This window comes from Pipistrellus hanaki (genome assembly GCF_964339955.1).
Source record: "Pipistrellus hanaki genome assembly, chromosome: X".
Classification (NCBI taxonomy): Eukaryota; Metazoa; Chordata; class Mammalia; order Chiroptera; family Vespertilionidae; genus Pipistrellus; species Pipistrellus hanaki.
In genome coordinates this window covers 64201642-64214463 of record NC_140524.1, presented here as the reverse complement: position 1 = coordinate 64214463, position 12822 = coordinate 64201642, and the positions used below count along the sequence as shown (strand labels likewise).

The window sequence follows — 12822 nt, the reverse complement described above, 5'->3', positions numbered from 1 at the left end:
GAGCAATTGGGGCTGGTGCCAGCAGTGGGTGCGAGCAGTAGTTTCTTCCCCACCTCTCAGGAGCAGGGGGAGGTGGAGAAGCCCTCAGGGGTGACCAGGGCCCGCAGCTGCTGCTTGTACCCGCTGATGGCACCAAGTGATTGGGACCAGACCAGAAACCAGCAGCAGGTGTGGGCAACAGCGCCAATGCCAGCTGCGGGTGGGAGCAGGGCTAGCACTGGCAGTGGGTGCAGGCGGCTGCTCCAGTGCCGGCAGCAGGTGCAAGTGCCAGGCTGGACCGCAGCACGCAGAAATAAACAATTTTCAGTAACCACCAGAGGCTTTCCCTGATGACAGTGACCGACGCCCAGCCTTGGTTTGTCACCCCTACTCACCTGCTCCACCATCTTGCTGTAGCTGATGCCCACATATTCCTCACACGCCCCCTGGTGGTCAGCACACATCATAACGACCGATTATTTGGTTGTTCAGTTGTTTTGGTTGTTCCGCCATTTGGTCTATTTGCATATTAGCTTTTTATTATATAGGATATCCATAAACCCTGGACTCAGAAAATAGTGTGGAGAAGCCCTGGGGGAGGGGAAGAGTTGCAGGGTGGAGAGTGGAGGGGTTAGTAGGGCAAAAAAAATGGGACATCTATAAAACTTTCAACAATAAAAGTAAATTAAAAAATTAAAAATAAAACTGCTCTCAGAAAAAAAGCATTGAAAATAATCCTTCTTAAAGAAACTGAGAGAGAAACATCTACGGGAGAGAGACACAGGATACATTGATTGGTTGCCTCCCTCACCCATCCTGACCAGAGAAGGGTATTGAACCTGCAACCCAATTATTTGCCCTTGACCAGAAGTCAAACCCTCAATACTTTGGTGTGCATGCCAACACTCTAACCACTGAGATCACTGGTCAGGGCTTGGAATTTTTTTTTACGGCAAATAAAACATGAATTAAAAAAAAAAAAGAAAGAAAACTAGTTTCCCGAGCTAAGCTATAATATATTTGGGGCACCAATTTATAAAGAACTATATACTCCATCTTTGTAAATTCAACTTTGAACACATTTGACTGAAATAGACCCACTTAATTTATACAACTATTACATGAGAACAAAACCCAAATAGAAATATATCCTTTGAGTTTTTAATCTCCTTGGTTTCCTAGGAGTTGCCACCCTCGTTAAAGAGAGAACACTACCTCCTCCCTGTTCCCATAAGCTGCCGAGATCATGGCCACAATCCTAGAAATGTGCCATTCACAAAATGATTGAGTGGCAATTTCCCATGTAAAAACATCGGAACATGATCATTTGGCTTGCCTGGCCTTGTGGCCTGCCTAAATCAGGCAGTCGCATATGTGTTTCACACACCAGTTCCCAAAATCTGAGTAATTTTGTTCTAAATAATACCGGGTTTGAGGCATCAAAGTACATGCAGGGCACATAGGGCTGTGCCACGCTAAGACTAATTCCTTCTCAGTCTCTGTTCAAAAAGGGTTCCAAAAACTCTTGTCATTCAGTGACACCCAGAGTCATCATATCACCACAGCAAACACCATTATCATTCTGTGTTAAGTGTCCCCTGGTGCATGACCTAGTGTCATGGGAATTAAATGCTCACTCCAAAAGACAGAAACACAAAGAGACTACTGCCAATTAGCCAAGAAGGAGGAAATAAAGAGAGGGAAGAAGAATGGGAAGAAAGAAGAGGAGACAAAAGATCTGCAAGAGCAGATGGACGCTGGTCAGGCCTGTTTCCTGCCTCATGGTGGCTTTTTGTTACTTAAAGTTAATTTCATTTTCACCCAGGGCAAGAAAGTCATTCAGTACCCCAAGTTAATCTAAATATTTCTTAAATCTTTAAGCTACATATTTGGGTAATGGGGCAAGTTTGTTCTCATTGTTTCTGTTTTCTCAAGTAATTCCAATAAATATTATTTAGGAGAAAAATAGAAAAACCTTAAATCAGGCTCTGAAAATTTATCTACAGTGTTGTCTAATTTTATGTATAGAGTATATTGGTATATGGATAGCAAAAGTTTCCAGAAGTATATATACTCAGTTTCAATTCACTGCTTCTCTCCCCAGCTGCCACAGTTCTTTACATCGTTCTTTGTGCAATCCTCCACTCTTATACTCTGCACCTTCTCTCTGGGGATCCACTCCCATGTCTTCAATTATCATTCATCCTCTGGTGGTTTCTAAATCTTTATTTGCAGCCTTGTCTTCTTCTCTGACAACTTGATCAATACTTTAAAATGATAATGGGTGTCTCCATATGGGTGTAGCACAGGTACCTCAAACTCAGTTTTAAATGGATTAGCCTTCCCGCCCCAAATCATTTTCTCCTACCTAATAATAGAGCAAGAAAAGTGTTACTTTGTTTTTCCCTCAGCCTACCCTTAAAGCTGGTAAACAATGGGTCTCCACATGTGCATGATTTGGTAGGGTCACCATGCCCAAAAACTTTAAGCCAGCCCATCACTTGGTTTTTGTCTAATCCATAAAACATTAAAGTATATGGAAGACTGAGGCTAAAACCAGATCATAACTAAACAAAGGATTTTATTCTTTCCTGGTCTCATATATAAGGCAGGATAACATCACCAGACTAAAAATATATCATGAAAGCTGGTAAGATCATGTCTGAGGAAACACTTTGAGTCCTTAAAAATAAGAACCATTCCTTCAATAAATTATTCTAACAGTTGCCTTGCAGGAATGACAGAACTCTACACAGTAGTCACTTAATAAATGTTAACCTTTATTGTTGTTATTATTTTTTAAATGACACTGACATGTGGCAGAATGCCCCCAGAAAAACAAGTCAACCAAAACAAAACAAAACAAAACAAAACAAAACTATTAACCCTGCATTCTAGGAAATTAAAAGTGCTTGCTTTTCTTAATTAACTGCTATGTGCCAGTACATTCTAGGTATTTTGCATGTATTACTTCATTTAATCCCCCTGACAAGCCTTTTCTTCACCACTCAGCTATCATTTCAGGGAGGAAACTTCAACCTATCTCATGTTTAATCTAATTTTTCCACTCAGTACATGCTCCAATCACCTGCTTCATTCCCAACACTTTCCTTTTTCAAAAATTTCCCAAAAAATCAATATTCATCTTAGATAAGTAAGAGCACATTGATAATTAAAAAATAAAAAGGTAAAAGATCGCTCATTGTCCTTCCACCAAAAGATAAGCTCTGTTAATATTTGGATGTCTATAACTCAGAATTTTAGTGCCTACTTAAACATGTTTTATTATTCTCAAAAAAAAAAAATGAAATCATACTATGAATACCACTATCTTACCTGCCTTTCTCACTCAACAATGCATGATAAATATCTTTTCCTGGCAATATGGGTTTAAATCAACATATTTATCATATGCCATATGAACATTCGTTAATTTATTTAACCAATCCAATGTGCTAGACACTTGTTTCCAATATTTACTATTTTAGACAGTGCTAGGATGCATAACCTTGTTCATGTAGCCTTTGGTCAATTTCTCAATTATTTTCTTAGGACAAATGGCTTACATATTTTAAGGCATATATGTGTTATCATATGACCTTCCACAAATCTTGTGCCAGTGTAAATTCATTCCTACCATCAGGGTTTGAAAGTGTCCATTTTGCCACACCTTCATGGTCATTGCACAGTAGGTGAGAGAGGGACTTTTATATGAATTCCAAATATTTCCAGTCAAAAATATTTAGTGGCTTTTTGTATTCAGTGGAATAATGTTCAAACATCTATCCACAAACTGGCTTCACCTAGTTTTCCAAATTTATTTACTTCCATTCCTTACATGCTCTACTCTAAGCAAACTAGTTTCTCACTGTCATCGGGACAACATTACTACCTCTATGCCTATCTCACATCAGTGCCCTCTCACTCCTGTCTCATTCAGGACTCTTTTTAAATGGTCACTTCCTCCATAAATCTGTAGTTAACTACTGTACCCCACAGTAGCCTTTGCTTCCTCTGTGCTCTGAATATGCATATTTGACAATGAGCCCAGATAGTCTGTTACTTTGTTTGTATGTTTCTAATCTCTCCAAAAGATTATAAATAAAAGGGCAAAGATGCTTTCTTTCTTTCTTCTCTCTCTTTTTTTTCTTTCCAGCATTAACACACAACTTTATTGATGATACACAAATTAAGTTAATGCAAATGACAGGAGGGAACTTACTTAGGATGAATTGGTTCACTGTCATTTATACAGAAGAAATAGTAAAAATACTTCAGTCTAGGCAGTGAGATAAAGAGCAACAAACATGTTTTCAGAACATGTAGTGACATTCATTCATCCAGCTTAGACCTAAAGATCAACTTGGATAAATATCAGCTTTGATGATACAATATGATATTCAAAATTGGTAGCTGAAAGGATTCCTTTACCATATAAACAAGGTGGAGAAAAGGAATAGTTTACAATGTGTGTTGCTTCTAAACTACAAAATCAAGAAGTTATTCCTGGCTGTTTGGAAACATATTCTCAGCCAGTTTGGACGTGAATTTTCCAACTTTTACTTTCACCAAAAAATCATGGTGACTTTCTATCCCCAGAATCTTATCAGCACACACTTGAAAGTCTTTTAAAAAGAAAAAAAGTGAACCTTGGCTGAACTGATTCTGAGTAGGTTCATTTTCTTCCCATTTACAATTGTCATTTATGTTCTCAAATACGACCAGAAGTTTCAGAATAATCTCTTTGTTCTCCTTCTTATTAAAGAGGGAACCCAGTGAAGATGGTACTTGGGCCCTGAGAAGTTCTCTAGTCATGGCCGGATTTTCAGCCAAATTCAAAAGGAGTTTCAAAACCTGAAATTTGGTTTCTTCATTTCCTGCTGAAAATAAACGAAAAAAGTCTGAAATTGAGTTAGCAAGCATGTGCTGATACTCATTAGTAACAGTCATATTTGTAAGCAATCTGAGTCCAGCCAGCTGCACAGATGAGTTCAAGCGAGAAGTGATTGTGTCATCACACACTTGATTCATGTATATCTTAAGCCTGCGCTGATTTTCAGCATTCACACTCAGGTTATTCAGGACAATTAAAGCCTTTTCCTTAACGATGGGATCCCGGGTATTGAGAATCTTTGCAACAATTGGGAGACCACCCAGATCACGAATGATATCTCTGTTAAATGCATAAGCAGCATTGTTACCCAGAGCAATTAAAGCTGCTTCAAGAATATAAGGCTTTTCAGACATCTCAACCAAGCAAAGAACTTTTTGCAGCTCTTGAGGGGACAAAATAGTATCATCTGAGTTGGGGGAAGCCCGTTTCTGAACAGCCCTTCGAGCTCGGGTAGCCCTGGCCCTTGCTCTGGCCCTAGCTCTGGTCCCGGCCTCAGTCCCAATCCGGGCCCAAGGTGGGTACCATACTATTCCCTTGCTTTCACTGTTATCATCATCATCATCATCAGACCAGTCATTGTACCTGGCCCCAGGACAATCCCCAACATCATCCACATCCCCAGGCCCACCCTCAGCCATTTCCTCTTTGTTCTGTTTTCTTCCCTTGGCCAGTCGATAAATGCAATAGCAGGCGCCAGCCCCAATCACCAGTCCCGCAGTCACCCAGCCTACTTTCCTGGCGTAGCCCATGCAATCGTCCCTGACAATAGCAGGGACCAAGGAACAGAGCAGTCACGCAGGCTCGGGGAGAACTATGGGCCTGGGTGCCGGTCTGTGGAGGGTATTTGTCTTCAGCCACTTCAGGGCCACAGTAGCTGATACCGGAAGTGAACCTGGAGGTGGAGGAAGAAAATGGGGTTTGAGTTTCTCTTCTTTTTGTGCTGCCCCATGCATGGACTTGCACAGAGGGACAGGAGAGTAGTAAATGAGTACTTGGTAGGAAATGTAAATTGTTAGTAAACTCTCTATTCGCCTCATTTTACCCTCCTGAGGCCAAACTCTCCCCAGCCTAGATAAAGGCAATGGAGCCCATAGTCTCTGCTCGGGCCTCAGCCATCCCAACCTAGGGTGTCCCCAGAGAATGGCATCTTACACTCACCTCCTCCAGACAGGCAGTTTGCCCCTTCTTCCCTCCCCTGGAGTGTGCCACACCCAACAATCCTTGCAATCTGTAGAGAGACCAGAACCAGTGAGAACTGCGGGCTTGATTAACTATTCATTCCTTGCTTTCCTGATTTACTTCCAGGTTGTCAGATTTAAAAACACACACACCAAAACAAAACCTCTCTATGTCATCCAAAATATGTACATGCCTGCCCCTTCCTTAGCCTGAAATGGGAGGGATGTTAGAAAAATGAGGTAGGATTGGGTGAGCCTGTCCAACATGGCTGATCCTCAGCCCCTCCCCCATTCCGATCAGCCCCCACGCCCATATCGACCTCTACAGATCCAAGGAAACTTCCTCCCTTGCTTCAAGTGGTGCCACCTGCTACAGCAGACCTACAGGATGACAGATCGAAAATATGGAGACTAACTACTGTTGAGAGAGGAGGATTATGAACAAACTATCTGATAGGTTTTTCTTCTATCCTTCTCTCCCACCCTATCTACCCCCGCCCCCCGCCACACACACACACACACACACACACACACACAGCACACAACGCATGCCATTTTGCCACAGCCCCAAGAGCGCTACAAAACATACTCAGACTTAGACCTAACCTAGATTATTGCCATCTCCGGTTTCTTCCCCGCACCCACCCACCGCCACTCTTAGGGTCCCCAGATGGCCTTACCCTCAAATCGATCTTCACTAATCAGGGTTAATTTCCTTCCTCTTCACTTGTCTGGCGTAGTGCCACAAACTACGGAAAGACTGGCAACCTGGGAGAGGCTCGGATCCACTAAACAGCCAGGACGACAGAGCCACAGTCAGAAAGACGGGAAACAGCAGCTACCGAGTGCTTGGTGGACGGACCAGTCCCCAGAACATGAAATTCCTTCCTAATTTGGAGGCCTGGTTGTCAAAGGTTTCCCACCCCTCCCACCCCTCTCCGGGTTCTGCTGACACATCACGTTGCACCCCCACCTCACTCTCCAAGCCCAACCTTTCCAGGTCGGAACTGTCCTGGAAGACTGGGGGCCAATGCCAAGGCCACAGCTCCCTTTCCGGATTATGGTCTCGGTTTCCAGCAGATTCCCACCTTCTGATCTCTGGGCTGCTCCCCAAACTCCTCCCTGGGCACCATTTCGCAGCATCGAAATGGGCTGCAGGCGGGACAGATATCCTGGAAAGCCAGTGGCGAGTGGGAAAGACGACAGAGGCGCCTCAGGACCCGCGACGGTCTCCGCCCTACTCTCTGGACCGCCCCCACTTTATGGAATCTCCCAGGCACTGACCTGCTGTGATCCGGGACAATTTCCTTCTCCTCTTTCTTCCCTCTGCCACAGGCCCGCTCTCACTCAGAGCAGTGGGGAGCTAGTACTCAGACGGAACAACGACCAGAACAAGAAGGACTTCTGCACACGTCAGCTCTTGGTCACGTGAGAGCTACGTCATCCACCAACTCTGGTCCCCAATTTCCCCTCCCACCAGCAGTGCGGCAGAAGAGGACCCGCCCCCCTACATTCCCTCCCCCATACCAGGCCTTGTTACTCTTTCTTTGCTAATCCCATCTCGCTGTAGTTAAATTTGCCTTCCTCTGATTACCAGAAACAGACAGCATCTTCCCCTGGGACTGCTGGCCACTTGTACTTTTTGAAAAATTTGCTTCTTCGTTCTCTAGGCTCCTGGGACATCAGCAACCTCTCCTTCCACCTCCCCTCCTCACAGCTATTAATGTCTTACCGTTTCCTCTGAAATCTAGTCCTGGATCTGAAACCAAAAAATAACATCAGAAAACGAGACCTGGAGTGAGAGTGAGGTTTTTAACTTTCTTAGTATTTTTTTGTTCTGCCCTTTCCCACCCTCAGCCTGCATTCTTTTCATGAGAAAAATTACTATAGATCTGTTTTCATTTGAGAGGGAAAAAGAGTGGGAGTTAGAGAGTGAGGTTGGGTGGATGGCATCCAAAAGTTCCACATTTTCTCATCTGTGGGGAGTGTTATACACTTCACTCAGAGCAATCTAATGTCTTCTGGGGCCTAGCAGAGAACACAACCCTATATGAGCTAATCAGTGCGCCTGAGACTGTATAAACCTTTGGATAGGCAAGTCTTCTAAACAAGAGAGCTACAGACTCTCACTTGCATCAGTTAGCAAAGAAGAGGCATGGAGCCCTCAGGAGCCAATAACAAAGAAAATGTGGAGTAGAAACCACAACTGTGTAGTAGTTAGCTGTCAGATAAACAGGCGTGCACAACTGACAAAGTGAGTGGCAAAGAACATTACAAAATATATTTGGGTACAAATAGAGACTATCATCTTTAAATCACATAGGTGTTAGAGGAACACTGAGACCAAAACAAAATTGGCTGAACTAGGATCTAGCAGTTACTGGGAAACTATTTCACTGGCTGGTTTAATTCCCGCAGCAATGATTGAACATTTTTATATTGGGGAAAGTAATAAAATAATGTCAGAATATGGAGTCTGCTGTAAGATATTCCCTAATAGTTCAGATATGAGGTTATTATCTGAGTATAACTTTTTAAATCGTTAGACAATATGGGAGTAAATCAAGAGACGGAAAGTTTCGGAAGAGGCAAAACTCCAGGGAAATTCATATAACTTTAACTTTTGGGAGGCAGTACTAGAAAAAACGACTGATATTTAGTAAAAAGAAATCAAATCAACTATATGATTCTGTGTTTAAAGAAAGATCATATGCAGTGAGGGGGCTTATTTAAACATGAGATATATGAAAAGGAGAGTCAGAGGAAAGTGTTGGTAGGTCCCACCCAAGCATTGTCTAGAGGAGAGGGAGTCTTGGCTAAGATAACTGGAACATTTAGCTTTTCTTTCTTTTTTTTTTTAAATTTAATAAATCTTTAGCCGAAACCGGTGTGGCTCAGTGGATAGAGCGTCGGCCTGCAGACTCAAGGGTCCCGGGTTCGATTCCGGTCAAGGGCATGTACCTTGGTTGCGGGCACATCCCCAGTAGGGGGTGTGCAAGAGGCAGCTGATCGATGATTCTCTCTCATCGTCGTTTCTAGCTCTCTATCCCTCTCTCTTCCTCTCTGTAAAAAATCAATAAAATATATATATTTTAAAAAAATTTAATAAATCTTTATTGTTCAGATTATTACAATTGTTCCTTCCCCCCCACCAATAGCTCTTCTCTACCAGATACCCACCCCACCTTCTCCCATTACCTCTCCCCTCCCCTCCCCGCTGTCCTCATTCATAGGTGTATGAGTTTTGTCCAGTCTCTTCCTTGTACCCCCCACACAGACACCCCTTTCCCCCTGAGAATTATCAATCTCCTCCCATTCTATGCCCCTGATCATTCAGCTTTTCTTGGCAGAGCTATCCCCATGATGTGCAAGAGTACTTCAAGCTTCCTTAGCTGAAAGCCATCTCTTAGGGCGAACCAAGAGTCTTGATCTGGTTTCAGGCTCATAAGCAACTTCCTGAGGTATGATTTCCCAAGTAGTAGTTTGCCTACAGGAAAAGAGCGGGCTGGTAAAACTGACAGAAACCTCCGGTACCCCTGACAAATTTATTTCTCGGGGTAAACTATTCAGTCATAACTCCTATTGAGACAACTTCCCTTATGGCCTGATTTCAAGGAAAGAATGCAGAGATCCATGGTTTGGGCATTCAGATCTAGATTTATATACCAGTCTCTATGAATGAGGGTCTTTTTTGACAGAAACATCTGCTCTCAGCATACAGACCAAATCAGTGGTTGATCATGCAACAATGAGGACAAGATCCTGAACTGCAGATGCAACTCCGTGGAATCCTTTCAGGGAACCAGGTAGCTTTGGCTTAGAAGACAACCTGCGCATACCATTTTAGAATTTTACCTCTTTAATGTTCAGTTAATGGGAAAATCAAGGCATGCTGTGGCAAATGGGCTCCCAGCACCTCAGTCACAGCTGGACAATGGTTTAGTATCCAAAATTACTAAAAGGCTCCTGCAAATCAACAGCATCTGAAACCGCTTAAATTTTTCTCAGAAAAGAAAGGAAGTGTGTTTTAGATACTCTTCATTTTCTGCAGCAAGTGAGTAGGCATTGTGCACAATACAGACCAATTGAAAACTAAAACTTAAATCTTGAACCATCATAAAAATCGCAAGTTGGGGGAATTATGGCACTCTGAAGAGACTATCAGTTCCTCCTGCCTAGACCCCACAGAGCTGATCCTGGTTTTCAACATTTTCTCATTGTTTACGTTCACCAGGTTTGGTTTCTGTTGCTTGCACCCAAACAAAATCAACTAATACACAATGTAGAAACAAGTAACATAATACCAAAAAATATATAGATTGTTAAGATAACAATATTCTGTAATATATTTTTCTCACCTTCTACAATGTCTTTACTGTTATCATCTGCCTATCTTTTTTTTTTCCAGACACTTTGTAAGTTACAGGTCATATATGACCACATACTGATTTAAACCAAAAAGGTCCTTTAGACATCGAGTTCCCATAGCTTTTTGCAGGCTCAGGAATTTTCAACAGGCATGTCTAAGGAAATGCTTAGGTATTTTCCTTTTTCGCTTTTGAAATAGTCAGGCAGATAGCATGCCCTTAAATATTTGTGGTGAATGTATAATGGATAGCAAAGTAGATTTTAAGAGCTATTCCCAAGTTTCCTTGGTAAGAATTGTAAATCAAAATGACAAAGAAGTAAGAGAATTGAAAGGGTTATTATTCCCATGGGGTTTAGGAAGTATTAAAAAGGGAGTGGATTCAAACAGGAAAGGTCTGACAGACTGGGAAAATGGTGGTCAGGGGTTATACTCTGGGACAATTGGAAAACATGCCAAAGGAGGGAGTTATTGTATATTAGTAAGGAGAGGAAGAGTGTAATTTTTGTCCTTGAAGCTTTGTTAATTTAAGCTTTGTCCTTAAATTCTTTCTCATGCATATATTCAAAACAAATAAAAGCCACTTACATAAGTATTTAGTAGCCAAAAATTGAATGAGGGACAGTTGAACCCTCAAGTTCTATTTATACAGCTTAATAAATAAAATTCACTTGTCTATGATAAAATAAAGGATGAGAAAAAGAACAGTATAAGGCAATGAGGGCAAAACAAATGAGGTAGGGGTTTAGAGAGAGAGAGAGTATGATTGGTGAGTGAGTTTGCACTATAAAAGTTTGAGGAAAACTGGAAAGTTGTGACCTGCTCTTGACTTCTGAATATTCACCAGCAAGGCACTCTGGGCTCCCTGGCTCATCTCCTGAAAAGGCCTCACCCTACAGGGCCTCTCACTTGGGGAGCTTCCTGCTGGGGTGTCATATTTCAATGTTCTAAGAAGGAGGCTGCCTGAAGGGTCTATATTTAGCATATGACTCCCCAGCAGAGACAGCTGGATGTCTGGGGACTAATTTCTGCATACTTTGTCCCAGAGTTCTGGGATTATTCTGGGGGGCTTGTAGGGGTGGTTCAGTGAAATTTTAACAAAAGACAGGGAATGAAAATGTCTCTTCTGCAAACTGCTTGGGATTCTGTGAACTGTGTTTTTCGTGAGGGGAAAATTACATGGATCTCAGTGATTTTCGGACACCACAGACCCTCATGACTATCTCCAGAGGAAGATTCACAACACTAACCACTGCTTGGACAACATAGCACATGAATGATAGACACCAGAGATATCACACCAGGCTCATAATTAAATGAAAGGTCCATCGATTGAATCTCACTTTTATCAATGGGATGAAAGGGAATTCTCTAATTTCTGGATGATTTATGGGTTACACCATGCAACTTAAGAATAGATTTTAAAAAATATATGGAACGCTTCACAAATTTGCGTGTCATCCTTGCGCAGGGGCCATGCAAATCTCTGTATCGTTCCAATTTTAGTATATGTGCTGCCGAAGCGACCACCAGAATAGATTTTAAATAAAGACCTTTGAATGAGGAGTAGGCTAATCTGTGAAGTTACCAATTTGTAAGGTACATTTGAAGATATATGATTCATTTGAATTTGGGGTCTGCCCTTTGATAGCCATCCAACAATCTTCTATAAAGATCTCAGTAGTGTGATGCCTAATACTATGAGTTCAGCCAGGAAGAAGGGACAGTGGTTCACTTATCTAAAATAGTCATAATTAAAATGCTGACCACCTCAGTATAGATTCATATTGCCCATCAATTTATAAATCATATAAAAACATACTGGTTTTGTTTATTAGGATATGTTTTTAAATTTTAATATGCTGTTTGAAAGTTGCTATTTCCTGTGCAGAGAAAGTATTCTTAATGCAGTACAAATTAACCAAATCAATGAGGCCTCCCTACTAACTGGGAAATCTTTATAAATATAGATACAGATACTTGAATTCTTTTTTTTTTCTAAGTGGCATAACTTTATTGCATTTTCTGATTACAAAATAATGTCACTTAAGTCAATAAAAAATGAAGGAAAGAAAAAATAGAATATAAGTGAATAAAAATATTAATAAAAACCTCCCTACTACTTGGGTTTCCTTTTTTGACTACATACACACATAATTTTGGTGCAGTGATTGCATGTGTAAAAGGATAGATATTAAGGGAGGGGAGACGAGAGTTTTGAAGCTAAGGAAACGGATAAAACATTTCTCCAAGAAGTATAAGTAAACGGTAGACCCAAGAAAAGGTGCTGCCCCTTCCTGTAATTAGAGAAAGGTCAATTCAAATACCAGAAAGCTATGACCATTTCTGGTTTCTGCTATTGTTATAGAGGAAAAGAGTGGCGGAGACCAGTGTGATGGGGGAGG

At 41.6% G+C, this 12822-nt stretch overlaps 1 protein-coding gene across 2 annotated transcripts; it reads right to left on the bottom strand.

Annotated features, from left to right (window-relative positions):
- Positions 1-2738: 2738 nt before the first annotated feature.
- ARMCX3 (armadillo repeat containing X-linked 3) lies at positions 2739-7490 on the bottom strand. Of its 2 annotated transcripts, XM_084869698.1 has the most exons (4): positions 7336-7490; positions 6732-6839; positions 6032-6101; positions 2739-5765 (listed from the first exon to the last, which is right to left on the bottom strand). In XM_084869698.1, the coding sequence occupies exon 4, from the start codon at positions 5620-5622 to the stop codon at positions 4480-4482; it is 1143 nt and encodes a 380-aa protein (XP_084725824.1). In that variant the 5' UTR covers positions 5623-5765; positions 6032-6101; positions 6732-6839; positions 7336-7490; the 3' UTR covers positions 2739-4479. The 2 variants fall into 2 exon arrangements, with proteins under 2 accessions (XP_084725824.1, XP_084725825.1); XM_084869699.1 differs by lacking the exon at positions 6732-6839 and having other exon boundaries at positions 7336-7488.
- Positions 7491-12822: the final 5332 nt, after the last annotated feature.